Source organism: Eimeria necatrix, genomic scaffold, assembly GCF_000499385.1.
Source record: "Eimeria necatrix Houghton genomic scaffold, Enh_scaff26, whole genome shotgun sequence".
NCBI classification, from domain to species: domain Eukaryota; phylum Apicomplexa; class Conoidasida; order Eucoccidiorida; family Eimeriidae; genus Eimeria; species Eimeria necatrix.
The window spans coordinates 113,488-128,855 of NW_013655239.1; the positions used below are offsets into that span (position 1 = coordinate 113,488).

Consider the following 15,368-nt stretch of genomic DNA (forward strand, 5'->3'; position numbering starts at 1 on the left):
AGACAGGCAGCTTTGGCAAGTACTGCAGACGGCAACTGATAAATTGTTCAGCCGCAAGTTGTTATGGTGGAAGAATAAGCCAGCTCATCGCAAAACTAGATTGCAGTAATAGGAGAGTAGAATTTTCCATCAGAACAACATGGGGCCTTCTGGTTGCTTATGTAAATATGCACTAGAATGCCTGAAGCTGGGCTTCCTGCTTTCCCATAGAAACACACAAACGTGTTCTAAAATGACACAGGGAGAAAATGCTCGCGAGTTCATGAAGTGTTCAAAGCCGTATGCGTGAATGCCTGTTTACGAGGTGCACAACTGGGTTTAGGATAGCAATAACAGCAGTAAATGATATTGGCTCATCGCGACAACACCCTATGCTTCCTATCTCACTACTCTCCGCCAGAACAGCCTATGCTTCGAATCATCACCAGCGTTTGTATAATTTTGATGTGCCTTGTCGTGGAGCCGCTAACTTTCCATAGTTGTAGGAAATGAAAAACTGCGCTCGTTGTTGAACTCGGTTCCACAATGATGTATCTTCATTGAATCGCACGGACAGTATCGTAGATTACGTTGCTCTTTTGAGTGCAGCGCGTCAGAAGTGCGCCAGTCGGTAAAGGGAACGATGGCTGTGAACAATATTTCACACATCCAAAATAATCTCTGACGAAAGTTCTGGCATTTCCATCGCGCGCTCCTTGATGGAGAGTTGGCAGGAATCGCAGTCCGTGAACACGAAGATGAATCGGAGACTCAACGTTCATCGAATGTTACCGCCGCAGACACACAAAGGCCGATTCCGCTGCTCTGCCCAACTGCGAAGTTCTCTCCATCATTTGCACATTGTTATGTCATCTGATATTCATTGATTAGTTGCATGTCTTCGGGTACCACAGTTCTTTGATGCGTTTGAGACTCGACGAGCTCCACCGTTAGTCTCTTACCTCCAACATTCCTTAACGTTGTCTGACTAAAATTCTTGTAATTACGCTAAACAGTAACACTGAGTCTTGACGTGCAGTTGTCTACAGAAAGGTGGAATTTCAAGAAATGCATTTTACCATTCAGACGACAGAAAGCGAGAGGGAGAGCCATCAGCTTCATCTGCTACAAGCACACTTCAGAGGCACATTGCACAATGGATAGATCGGACATACTTTCTGCGGAACGCTTTGTGAAATACCCAATATTGGATTGGTGTGCCGAATTGATGAAAACAAGCGTGCATGATATACGTGCCACGTTTTCCTTTTTAATGCCCATTCTTTCTGTTCATTTGGGAAGAGGGAGGCTGAGATTTTTTTAATGCATTCCATTGCTGAACGCAAAACTGCTCTGTTGGCATCCTCACTTCAATTTTGTAACTCACGATTTGTAGGGTGGGTCCCGAAGCGTCATGGAAAAAACACATGGTGAATTGTCGTCAAATCAAAGGCCACTTCTGGAAAGACCCAGTTTAATAAAAATTATTTTCTTGATTCGCGCCGCAACTCAACAGCACTATAGGATTCGTTCTGCACTCTGATAACTTCGGGCTGCTGGAAACCATTTTAGCTTAATGAGCTATCGAAGCGGGGAGCTTAAACGAGGAAAAATGGAGTTCCTGAGAAGGCAGGAGAATAACGTAGGGGTAGCTAGGCAACTTTTTCAAACGTAAAGTCGAAGAACTACAAATAAAACAAAAGAGTACAATAATGGAATAGGCTAATCCGCACAGCAGAAGAGTTGGTATTTTTATGTTAAAACAATTTGAAGAAATTTAAAGCCGCGTGAGAAGAGTAGCTGCTGCAGGTCTCTCGTAGCTTTATTACAACACATGTATTAACGACTCACAAGTTGGCTCAAATGAATGTAAAGCACAGTTCGAGATCAGGATTGATAGCGGGTTGCGGGCTGCGCAGCGAAGGATCGTTTGCTTGCAATACAGCTCTATCTCTCATACTTTAGGGATTGTGAAACCTACAAAAAGGGGACTATATCTGACTGCCCTGCATGAAAAAACTATTGCGTGTAGACAAAGAATTTAATATTTTTATTTTAGTATATTTCAAAAATTGCTTCTGCTCAAAACACTAGGCGAGGCTGCTTCTTGAATGTCTCATAGGCGCAACCAAGAAGGTCAGATAACTGTTTTAGTCAGGCTGCCAGAACATCAGAGCTAGAAGCACTACTTGAGCACATAACATTGCGAAGACGTGTTGCTCCTGGTGCGATTGCCATTGAGTGTTTGTCATGCCAGGGAAGGTGGCAATGTAATCTTATAAGGGTGACATCACAGAAAAGGACTGGTCATTCCCGTAATCTGCCGAACGCGTCAGGCAATCAATAGCCTTTCCAGCTTCCAGAGATGCACGTTTAGCTGCTGAAACTCCAAAGGAGGGCGGCATCTATGCAATAAGAAAATTGTAATTTCGGTTGTGATGCTTCCTGCGGTACACTGGATGAAAAAGCCATGTAGGAAAATGCGACTACAAATAGAAAGCAGCAAAACGCTAAATATCTATCGAGTTGACAAACTGCGTTGCCCTCATACTAGAAAAGATGTCTAGGACTGAAGTACCAACATGATATGATACACTGGTCAAAACGCATCAGATTTTCTTAGTTCCGCTGCATGTAATTCGCAGTAACTGATCAGCACGAACTGCCATATGAAGAGCCACGCGGGCATGAAATCCACAAGAATGCGGAGCTCAAAAACATGTCTTGCAGATTGGAGTGAACTTTAGAGGAATGCTACTGCAGGAAAAGCTAAAACTACAATATGAAGAGTCGCGTAGAGTACACATCCTGGCTGCTGCGGATCTCAGAGAACGGTGCTGTAGATCGGCGTCAGAAAGGTGACAAAACGGCGCTGGTGCAGCAGACGCTAGTTTCCCAGCGTTCCAGCATAGCTATAAACCTGAGATTTTTTACGGTAGTCACGGAAACACTGGATGTCTATGAATAATCCGTTCCGCACGCTAGTGTGCACTTTTCGTAACAAACAAGCGTCTAGAAAATGTAATCGTAGGAGAATATATCATTTTCTGAATGGATGTTTGTCTCCTTGCAGGATGTCACAACAGGTGGAGCGCATCAAAGACTTTGAGGTCTCCTGATCAGGATGAAGCAAGTATACCTTTTGTTTTTAATCGACACGAGCAATGATGAGCGTTCGTTGATTATTTCCGCGCTGTTATTCATGCTGAGAGATTAAATGCTTTAGTTCAGTTTTCAGGCGAAACAGAATGGTCTAACTGCATTAGCCTGTGGAGGCCAATTATATTCACGCTGGGTTTCAACAAACGACTGGAATATTAGCATTCAAAAAGTCACTGAATAGCATCACTGACACACTTGGATCAATTGCTGCATACATCCGAAGTCATCCCCAGGCGGAAGAAGTATGGCGATGTATGTTGCTCACCGTATATGGAAGCTGACATGCGCTGACTGCGAAATACACGAATGCTTGTGGGCTATCAGTGTGCTCTTTTCCATACGTCGTATTTCTTACGGTCAGAGCGAAATGCATTTTTATCCGGCATCAACAACAATCTAAAGCAGTTCAACTATGCGTAGCAATATTTTTGTGTACGCATGCGATTTTTGGAAATGCAAACCTAGCAAGGAGCGTTTTGCTCTTTGGTATTTCGGCGTTTTTTCAAGAGGCAATTGGTGAGTATTCTAGCTCTCAGTGTTTCCTCATCTACTTACTAGTAAGCTCAAGGAACACAATAAAGTGCTCCAGTTTCTGTGCCCTGCATGGTTCAGCAAATAACCCACAAACGGCGGCGGTGTTAAGATTTATTTGAATACATAATAGAAGGTAACAACCAACGATATATACACACTTTCACTGGGAAAATGCTAAACGATTTCTTCATCAAGTGCCTCAGTGCGCGATATGCATGACGTAGCGATGTTTCAGTTACCTCACTTTTACAGCATGTAATTCACCAAAAAATATCATTGCATTACACTTGTCCAGGAGCTCCGGCCCGTGCATAATTCTGCGATCAAACATTTATTGTGCACCGCACAATACGCATATTTACTTGCTGTTGTCATATTGGTAATAAATGATGAATAGTCATGACAGCGTTACGATTCGTCAGATGGTACAATGAACTCAAAAGTGAAGAAGACGACTCTAGACAAGTACTTAGTATGCGATACTCCAAGAAACCTGAAATTTTGCTTTACATGCCTGTGAAACACTGAGGCTAGACTACTCCCAGAGCATCTAGTTAAATGCTTTTTTAAGAGCGGTTGTCGGCATTTCTTATCATGTTTTCCCTTTTCATTGCTGCCTTCTACTTTGTAGCCTTTCCTCCGTTATGCAGAAGCATTTGCTTTTACAGCAGTCCTGCATGAAAGACCTGGTACAGAATTATCAGTGCTTCACAGTTTTGTATCACTTCGAGCGTACTCACGAGGTCTGGTCGCCAGCTTGAAACGTGAATGTCCACGACAAATGTGGTGGACAGGAGAAAACTGTCTTGTAATGCTACTACTGTAGTTGGATTCAACACACATTGTTTGATTTACTTCATAATTGAGTGCTTTATGACTGTATAGTCATACAGCCTTAGCTGACCTGGTAAGCATTAGGCTAACTGCTACGACACACCTTAACATGTTTAACGTTAAGCCGACCTTCCGGAAGGACGTTGACATGGTTTAGGCAGGAGGTTTCGTTCCCTGACTAATGTATCACGTCACGACAAAGCGCGAGCGATATGAAAATATCTGACTTTTGTGCAGCTGCTGTCCAGATGATCTCACATAATTACCATAGAAGCCGCGCTGATCTCCACCAATATACTTCACCTCATGGGTAGAATATGAATTTTTTCCCCGGTCTGCTTTGGACTGTGGACTCCAGCATCGTACATCGCCAACAATGACGCACCATACATTTCACAGTTTATATTGCTCAATAGACACAGATAGACGCTTGAAAGCGAGATTACAACAACGAGGAAGAGCTCATGTGACACCTGGTAACGGGTTTGTTCCTTCCATATGAGTCCGTTTGCAAGCCTTCCTTGGCCTCAAGTTACTCAATCAATCTCTAGCATTTTGTATCTCATGAGCAATTTGGATCATAGCGCGGCTGCATAAAAGACAGCAGTCCGCAAACCATAGCCTAGAAATGTGTTTCGGTAGGTGTCGCGGAAAGCGACATATGTGTGAGTGCAGAAGAATATGTGTGCGCTAAACCTACCTGGCAAGTACTTGATTAAAAGCAATCCGATTTCGCATCGCTGAATATCATGACGTCAACGACCCAACATGCTGTGTAGATGCGCTCTTTGTTCACTCCCCTTTCATGGTTCTGGAAACAAGGAGCGCGTGCAGGATATAGTCTTTATGTAAAGCAGAATAATTCCTCCTGCTAACTGCCGCAAAGCAACCTCAGACCCGTTTCGTCGCATAAGCGTCTTTCCAAGTAACAGCGTTTCTTTAGACACAGTGAAGCCTTCAACTGTTTCGCTGAACAGGCACCGCTGTGTGAGATCCCGCTTTCATGCGCAGCTAGGACAATAGCGCGTCAAGAACACTCAGCTGCTTACACAATCTCACAGAAAAAGTCACATAATAACAGCCAATGAATTGCCATGGGAGCCCCTAGAATAGAACATATTAGCAAATTTGAGAGTCTTGAGACTACCTGGTTTTTGCGTCCCTACTCGTGCCGGGACAAAACTGGCCGTTGACACTTACGTTCTCACAAGACGCACTGTCCAAGGGATAGGGCATTGAACTGCATATATAGATGCCAATGGAAACTGCTCAAATATTGCCGGCCAGTACATCCTTGTGAAGCCGGGTTCGGTTTTGGAGAGATTCTGGAATTATTCATATGTCTCCAACGTGGCGACGGCATAGATGTTCATGGCTTTAAACCACAAAACATGCTGCGACAATGATACATACATGTTAAGAAGACCATGGAAGAGCGGTCCGCAAGCCGCTACAACAACAGGCAGAATGGGAACTTTCTATGCCTATCACCGCAAGAGTAGACAAGATGCTCTGGCACGGAAGAGCTCACGCACAAAGTAAATATTCAGTCAAATAACGCGGCATGAAGATGTTTACAGCACGGAACCGGCAACATTTTGAAATAAAGAATGACCTGATGACAGAGCGGTAGATTTCTCGTTGACGGAGTCTCTTCAACGAGTCGACACTATGCAAATTAATGACAAAACCTGATTGTCAACGGGCATTGAGCACTTCAAATGCGATAGCCGTCAACCAAGACCCCGCGTTCTACTTGTCTCCGCAATTCAGCAGAATTGTCTGCGGAAACCGTTCTGAAGCAGTAACAGTGCCATGCTATAAAGGACCGTCACGCTGAAAACGAATTAAATAATCGCTCATACAGCGGAAAACCCAGCGTTAGCGCAGAGAAAGAGCAATTACCAGGAGCTATGACCCATTCAGTCCAAAAATCAGTAGAAAGAAGGAAACCCATACTACGTCTAGAACGAATGTATTCATGGAATTTGAACTAGGATGAATTTCTTCGGCTGGAAGAAGAGCTATGACAACCTGTTCCTGCGTCGCTTCCCAGTTGCCTTCCACGCAAAATCATGGGGAAAATCGCGCTATTGACAAATATCCCTTAGACTGGCACTGCCCATTTTTTTCACGTAATCCTAAGACGTATATTCATGATATTACCGCGTAGATTCACGGATCACCTTCTGTCCGCAGACTGACCGCCTCGATGACCTGGGTAAGGTGCTCGTGCATAAAGCTGTCATTCCCTAAAGAACTTCCGCCTACGCGGAAACGGCCAGTGAGTGGTCCGGCGTGCCAGCGGAGTGACACATTTAAGAGCAAGACTAATAAACAGATTGATTGGAACGGTACGGAGAACTAAGGGCAGCACTCGGACCCCAGTGCTATTGCTTTCTTGCAAGTGAAGTGCTCTACTACTCCTGCTGTAGCTGGTGGTACTCCTCTACGCAGCTTTCTAGATAGTCCAGAACTTATGTTTGCTTGCACGCCAGGCAAAAAAGGAAACAGACTCAGGGGATTCCTAAGAATGCAGCAGCAGAAGCAAGCTAAAGACGTAATAATTGTTCTTGCTGGCGCCTCGATGACAGTCAAAGTGACAAGAAATGATATCGCTTACGGGGTGTTAGCCCATAAGAATGGCAGGAAGGAGTCGTAAACGTTTCGGAGCGCATGAATATCACTGAAGCTGTGGAGTGAACGGCCTTTAGATGCCGCCATTCCCCATGACAAGCGCCGAGGACGCCACAAGTCACAACAGTGCAATGCGTCAAAGTCGTCTATTCGGCCTCCTTCAGCAGAGCACCAGGAATTCCCTTTGACGCAGGTATTAGAGCTGCAAAAAAACTCGTTCAAGTTATTTAAATATATAATGCAAATTACTTAATACGACAAAAGCGGGCAGGCGCCCAACACAAGGGGTTACGGACACATGGAAGTGCATCCTCTCACAAGCCTGGCTGTATTAACGGTCCGTTGCTGTTTTCCGAGGCGCAACTGAATCGATCTGCTAAAGTCTCTTTTCTGTGAATAGATTTGAACCCCAGTGTAACCGTGTGCCCTGCTGAAGCAGCGGAACCCCACGATGCCGAAGCATCGCAGTCGGCATCACGCTCTGTGTAGGCTATGAAAGAGTTTTCTCGTCTGAACTGTGCCCTCTGTAGTGCCAGGCAGTAGCATGGTAGTAACGCCAGGAGCTAAATCACAATCGTAAAAGCGCCGCTTCAGAACTGACCGCAACACACGACACACTTGCTGCTTAGTGCAACCGTTTAGGCACAATCGTAGAATCTAATATGCGGGCGGAGTCGCCTTAACGTCGATGCGAGTCCAACAAACACTGACCTCCAGCCGGTCACTGTGTGGCGTTTGTGTGTTATGCTCAGCCTTTTCGTATCTGCTGCCCTAGCTGCTGGACGTCATCTCCCGAATTGCGCGTTGTACTTGCCTTACTTTTAAGACGAGTATTGCTCCACTGCTTACTTCCACTCCGTGGGACTTTGCAGGTATCAATGACTCAATAGTCACCTCTACTGAGGCATCTACAGTACAGTCCTAACTTCCTGCGTTGTGAAAGGGCCCCACAGGCTAGCCACAAGGCATTGCGGGAGACGCAAACGTCAGTTCATTGTTGTCTTCCACTGAAGGATGGACACGCCGATGCTAAAGCAGTGCCATGCTGCAAAAGGGATGTTACTAGGTGCTTCTAGTGGCACCGCATAGCCGCTGTGTTTTGTTACAGAAACGAGCTGAATCAAGGCCACTGTCCAATAACAGTTGAAAAACCGGCTCCCCGCATTGTCTGCCTGAGAAAGGCGATTCACGCTCATCAAGATATTCAGCATGCGAGCCACATCTGCCAGAATGCTAAGCTGCACCATGTTATTATCGGGAACAAACAATTCCAGGAAATGCTAAGCAGGCTGTTCCTTGCTCAGCATTCAGCAGCCCTCCAGAAAACAACGTTATACTGTATATGAAGCCAGTGGACGCTGAGATGTCCGTGGGCGATTTCTCACAACGTTCTCCTCCGGGGCAACTCGATTCTACAAGCACACTTTGTGGAAGAAAGTCATATTAGCGTTACAATAATTATGCGCGGAAACGCCTTATCCTTGCAGCTTCGATCACCCGAGCTCCGCCTTTGGTGACCTAACATTATTCTCCATTGCTGATGACACAAAGAGACGTGCAGTATTTGAGAGTTCGATTAAGACGAAGCAAAGCCACTGTGAGTGGAATTATTTTCAGCTCGTCCCTCCTAAAAGCTAACTGTAAATAGCACAGATGTAGCAGATAGCAGAGCAAGCTGGACTGCGGCGGGAGCGCGCAGCCAAGCAAACTTTGTTCATATCACCTGCTTCTGCTTTATGAACCTCTAGTCTATAGCACCATGTAGCGGAAACCCATGCCCTGAGGTTGGAAGCAGAATTTCTACAGGCAGGCCTCTCCGTTGCGGTAATTCCGGGACAAGCGCCAAAGTATAGCGCGATGCAACTGTTGTGCGTCATATCTGACTCGCTAGTAGCACTGGCTTCCTCCTTAGTTTGACGCACCGTCAGTGGAGCACTTTGATGCTATGAATAAATGTTACGTCTCTGGTAGCGTCGTCAGGTGTTGTCTACTCAGCAGTCGCTAGGCATGTGATGTGCTACATTCCCCACCACACGCTTTCATAGGCCTAATTACCGGAGATATTCACCGTGCTGCGGGCCACAAGTCGCATCTTCCGGATCAAAGATTTGTTGTTTTGGAATTTAAATACTGAAGACACTTGCCTCCATTGTGACTAAGTTACCAGGGTGTCATACTTGCCGCCAAGCTCAAAAACGCTACCAGACTTTGTTTGGCATCCAGTCGTTTCACTTTACTAAGCATTTTACAAGGAATCTGGGCCGCTGACAAACTCGGCGCCCGAATTCTTGAACGGCACATCTTCTGGGGCAGATACAGTAATTTCATGTGCATTTGACACTCTCAGATGCCATGAGCCGAGCCCATGACATGCATAGCCCCAGATTTAAATGGCAGCATGCCAGAAGATGCTGCATAGAGAGTTCCTTTACAGTCTGGGTTCGACGCCGGTATGAAAACACGCTGGTACGCAGACGAAACAGAAGTCGCCGGCCTCATAAAATCTGAGCTACAGCGTGATTAGAAGCGAACTTGCCCGTACTTCAAGAAATTTTAGTTGAATTTGCAATTCTTGTTTTCCTTCGAACGCCTCCCACAGCACAGGTTCATTGGCCCAAAGACCAACGGTTCAGCACTCATCCGCCTAAGTGGAGGCATCTCCTGAATGCGGCTCTTATACGTTTCAAGTGTTTCCCTTCTTTAAATGGTCTGCAACGCCTAATGGTTGCAGTGTACCCAGAGCGCCGCTGCTCCTTGTGTGCTAAATGTGCGGATTGACACACAATTTTCGATTTCCTTCACAACATGATGCATTTTTTCAGTTGCCTCTGGCAGTAATCCGGTGCTCATAGCCTTTGGGCGGTATTAAGACCTGAATGCTGTACGCTTCCTTAGTTACATGCCTGCAAAGTGCTAGACTATGGAGCTCAACTGTGAGTACACCAGGCGTACTAACTGCCAGCCTGAGTAACCGTGCCAGATCTGGAGTACACGGAACTTAGTTTTGCGTGCTGTACCCGACATTGTTTACTTGTAGACAGCGGGGGACAGTGAATGCAAACTGCAAAAGGGAGACAATTCTCATCAGCCTTCGCGGAATCATCTGTGCTTGGAGTCGTCTATGCGGCATTTGCTGAACTCTATGCTGACGAACATATTTCTGAGATAAGCAACTGGAGAAGGATAATATTTGCCAACTTCAGTCGAAAGGCCTAAAGTCTGAGTAGAATTGTGCAAAAATTTTCTCACAGTTAGCCAGTGAAGCTCTCAAACAACCATACAAAGCTGTAGCGCTCTCGTTCAAGTGATTAGCGATTCAGTTACAAACATGCAAAAAATTTGTCCACGGTTCCTAAGTATACTAGTATTTTCCAAGGACACCTCCGTGTAGACTCACTGGTTCGTCGCGCGCGTCTCCTACAGAAGAACATTCGCCTTGCGATTAAGTGCCTCCAGAGAATCTATATTATTTACAGCACTGCATAACTAGTAGAAACTTTGAGAAATCCTCAATGCCTAGATACAGAGAAAACGCTCACAATGCAGCATGATTTCAAGGCGCCACTTCAAAAACAACATTAGAGCAAGAAATATCGAAAGCAAGGATAAAATAATGCTCTACCAGACTGGCATGCTTCAGCGAAGCTTGATTTTGCTCGCGGAAGATTTGAGACGCATCAATTGCTTTGCTGCGTGAGCTGCAAAAAAGATTTGCCAAGGAATCAGCCTTGGCAGCGTAGTTGAATGAATGGTCAAGCAAAGCAAAGTCCTCGCGCTGCGGGTTGAAGGAAAAAGACGGCGGCATACTAAGCCTAATGCTCGCCAGTTCTGTCCCCGTCGATGGTGAGCAAGCACAACAATTGGGCTTTCGAGGTGACGCCTCATAAAACCCTGGAAGCAGTGAAGCTTTTCTAGAACAGGAGGGAGCATTTTAGCTTGCTACGTTTGCGTGTCAAGTTTACGACATTGGTAATGGAACGTAAGAGCACCCGTCGCACACCACAATGAATGACCGCACATATTTAACAGGGATAATGGGTGGAACATTCATCTCATTCAGTGGTAGCCCTACATTTACCCAGATATTCGATTTTACTTTCCAAACGAGAGAAACGATATCATCGTCGCCAGCCTAGACTACTTTCTCCATGTACACGTGCTCCATAGACTTATAAAGCAGCTTGCCAGTTGGGAACGCGAAACTCGGCAATGCGATGAGGAGACAGAATGCGCATTCTAATATTTTTCCTTGGTGACACCTTTTGAGCATGCTTCTTTTCCTTCTTTCTTCAATCTGGCGGGTTGTCGTAGCGTCAATCCCGATAATTTCAATTCCCTAGAAGCTCGTCAAGCATCTGCATTCAAAGGAATGCATCAATTACAAGGCGCATCGGTTCAGCTGGTTCGAAAAATCTTTTACTAGCATACTTACCGAGTAAAGGCTCAATTTCAGTTACATTCATTTGCTGCTGCTTGCTACTTTCCATGAAACACACCTGCTCAAATTTAATTGCAGCATTAATTTCGCCAGCTCTCAGGGGGTTTTTCCTGGATTCGCAGAAAATGCACCAAATTAATATCACTAGCTGTCTGTGCTTCGCTGTTCAAGAGCGTCTTTCGACTCTGAAATCTAGGTACTGCCAATTATTTGCCGAGTTGTAATTTTGCTGCAAGAGCACGGCCACTGATCTACCGAAATTAACCTTTTAGGCCATGTCTTCAAGTGGAAGGCTGCCAACTGGGCCGCTGTGGTAGGCGCCCCTATGCGTTTGGATTTCATCGCTGCAAGCAACCAGAATTGGACTGCTCTTCGTGGCTACATAATGGATTGGCGGTGCTGTAGGTTGCCTGGAGTAGATGCAGCACACTGTTTGTCTTGTTTGTTTTTGATACTTGGCAGTGCTACCTGTGTCAGGCGATGATGGCAGCATCACATTCTCGTCTACAGCTTCAGATTGGTTCGAATGGTTGTCTTGTCTCTGTATAATGTTGCATCTAAGCCGTTGACGAAGAACCGCTAGATTCAGTCCCGCGGCTCGCAGCACACTTCTCCTTCGTTCCGACCACCTATTCCCTAGTGGTGTCCACACACGCGGCACCTCCTGCAGCAGCATATGAATTACAGGTCCATGCAAAAGTTGTACAACTCTGGGCGCATTTGCATCTCATTTAATCAGGAAGGAGGTGTGTATTGCCAAAGCGTGCCGTTCTGAGTTGATGAAACGGACAGATGTGAGCTGCCCAAGGCGCTGAAGGTCCACAGACCACGCCTTAACAACTCTGTCAGTCCCGACGGAAAGAATCCATCGAACATAGCCATTCGCTTTAGACAGAGAAGCATCTTCTGGATGAACAGCGTCAGATGATGTTGCAGCTTCGCAGAGGTCGAGGGAGAGCACTGCGTCCCTGTGCGCTGAGCTTTCATGCAGTAGGGTGGCTTCTGCATCGTGCAGACAAATTGCTAGCACAACAGAAATTTCAGTCACCGTCTCAGTTCTGTAGCTGATAAGAAGAATAACAGCAAATGCAGCAACCGTCGAGGGAGAAAGACTTCAAAATATACAGGGAATAGAGCCTTTTGAAGTACCGCTACTGTCCTTAGCTGGTACAATTGCAGCATACCGAGGAATCTTCTACTAGACCGTAGCTCTGGTAAAAACACGCGCACACATTGACGCGCTTGCACTACTTTTTGCACCATGCCCTTGTTAGAGTGTGTAAAAGGATATTTCACGCGCGAGGAACATGCGGCTCCACAAGTCGATGTACGGGGCTGGTGAGATCGAAAGCGAAAACAAAGATTACTCACCGTGTGTTCCATCCCTTCTTTTGCGGGGGGCTTGATGTACACTGGCCTCGCCACTGCCTTGACTGGTAGGCTCAGATACTGGTTGAGTAAGGAACGTTCTTGAGCGTGCAGCCATGACTCCTGGCCTTACTCTGCAAGAACGGAGTGCTGATGATGCCGATAAGAAAAAGTGCCCAATGTCTCGTCTTAGACTTAAGATACCTTCCAGTGCAGATCTTCTTGCTTCGTTCTAGCGTGATGTGGGCTTCTGGGGAAAGGTAGGTGCTGAAATTCAGTCTATGTGGAACGTACCTGCCAAGTAGAGGACTTTTGGTTGAACGAGGACTAGCTTTGTCATCAGCTCTCGTAGTAAAGCCAATAGACTTGCACTGTTTAGGAAGGCAGGGAAGTGGATGCACTGACAGGCGTTCTTGGACTTTGCCAAGATCCCATAACCTGATAGTGCCCTATGAGGAAGTGCGACAACACCAGCATGCCCCTGCTTGTGCATTGTCAGCATGACGGCTGCTGAAGGCACTCAGTCTGGAGACGAATATGGCTCAGCAGTGCTCAGCATCCGGAACGCACTTCATGCTGCATGCCGGTAAGACTCTTGCTTGGTTAGTGCCCAAAGCTCACTCGCTCATCAGCGCTGTACACCTGTAAGCTGCTCGTGGCAAACTTGTTCACCTTGACGGCCCTTGTGCTTGCGGGTACAACAAGGCTCTGTACATCATTTGGAGTTAAGAATAATCTTCGTTTGTACGTAAACCTCATTTCCTGAGTGCCTCTTGCATTTTGCTGATCTTCCTGTCGTTGATGTTGCAGCTCTTCAACAGTAAGGCCATCGCACATTAACGCTTCGAGCTGGGAAATATTTTCCCAGCAGTAGAAGAAGTTCCATGACCGGCGTTGGTCAGAATCGGACATGTGCCAAATGGATATGATACCAGCTGCACGCGAAGGGACAAAGCATGGACCTCTTCTTCGACGAAACATTCCTATCTTCTTTTCTGGCGCATGATGTAGCTACAGTCAACACGCTACCCAAATTTACTTCTGGGCGGTAATGCGCTCATTGTTTTCTTTGGTGGCTGCTCTGACGAACGGCACCTTTCTTCATGAATTAGGATTTTCGAAGAACCATGAAGTACTGTCGCAAGTGTTACACGGCCAGGTACAGATTTTGATAAAATGTTGTGGGTCTGGGAGTGCGCAACTAGGTGCTTGCAAGCAGACACTCACACTCTTCGCCTGCTACGAGGAATTCCCCAGTCGGTGAGACATCAATGGCTTGGACAGAGGAACTGGGACACGAAGCAGGCACAGCACGATGAAATAGCTGGCATACGTGGTTTTGGTGCATGGGATGCATTAGAATTTCGAATTTTCATACTAAGGGCTTCCGTTTGAGGTCACAGAACCGCCATCAGGGTGAGCACAGCCTTGAATAGACAAATGCAAGCATTTTCCTACAAGCACTTAATATGGAGGGAGCGGGTATGGTAGGTGGTATAGGCGAAACGCAAGCTGTGTGAGTTCTACATAGTGTTGACCTACGAAAAACTCTCCAACGTGCTTTCTTTGCGTAATCGCCGCAGGCAGAATAGGTGGACAGACTTGCTGCTTCCACAAACAAGCAGCTTGGAACTCTCGCATATTGTCATACACGTGAGTCCTTCTTTGCCAACATTAGCTTGAAAAATGACTTGCGTCTCTTGAGTCCTAAAGATATTATTCACGCCTCACGATAACGGAAGGATACAACATGAAGCCAAATTTTATGGTCAGGTTGCTGGCTGCCTGTTGCCGACAGATGATTTGCTTTCCGCTGTGCGCCTTCAGACCTTAAAATTAGTGCGGCAAAGAGCTGTTACTAAAATCACGAAAGATAGAAAACGCTAAGAGCTCTGAAATGTGCAGATAACCCTGCCAGTTCAGTGACTTGCGTTGTTGTAACTTCTTCTTGAACAAGCACTAGGCCATCTGAGGAAGCAGAGACGAAACACTTCGTTCCTGGCCATGGGCAGATATGGGTAATTTCGGTAGAATGCGGCTGCGCTTTCGAGAGTTCGGCTCCAGTGGAAGCATTGAAGCAAGAAATTCCCCCAGTACTATCTCCGAGATACAGTTTCCTTTTTCTGGAATCCAGGCTTGCAGCCGTCACGTCAGGACCATCGGCATCGTGAAGAACCTGTTGCGTACAACTCGAATAGTACGTTGGGTGAATGGTCAGCGTAATGTTAGATGCGAAAAGTGCTTCCGCGAATTTTCTAGTGAGAAGTCTGCCTTTTCCTATCGCAAGCTCCTGCTGCAGACCCACCCTAGAAACCTCGCCTTGAGCTGCATCCCAGGAGAGGACCTTCGTCTTGCTAATCGTCAGAATGCTGTTGCTTTGCGAATTATGAATTGCTGCTGTCAATTCTTCCGGCAT

At 46.1% G+C, this 15,368-nt stretch overlaps 2 protein-coding genes across 2 annotated transcripts; both read right to left on the reverse strand.

Annotated features, from left to right (window-relative positions):
• Window positions 1-12,311: 12,311 nt before the first annotated feature.
• ENH_00036840 (hypothetical protein) lies at window positions 12,312-13,070 on the reverse strand (the record flags this gene model as incomplete). Its single annotated transcript, XM_013585093.1, has 2 exons — window positions 12,312-12,586; window positions 12,956-13,070. The coding sequence occupies 2 exons, from the start codon at window positions 13,068-13,070 to the stop codon at window positions 12,312-12,314; spliced, it is 390 nt and encodes a 129-aa protein (XP_013440547.1).
• Window positions 13,071-14,816: 1,746 nt separating this feature from the next.
• On the reverse strand, window positions 14,817-15,368 carry ENH_00036850 (hypothetical protein, conserved; the record flags this gene model as incomplete). Its single annotated transcript, XM_013585094.1, has 1 exon — window positions 14,817-15,368. One exon carries the CDS (start codon window positions 15,366-15,368, stop codon window positions 14,817-14,819), a length of 552 nt encoding a protein of 183 aa, XP_013440548.1.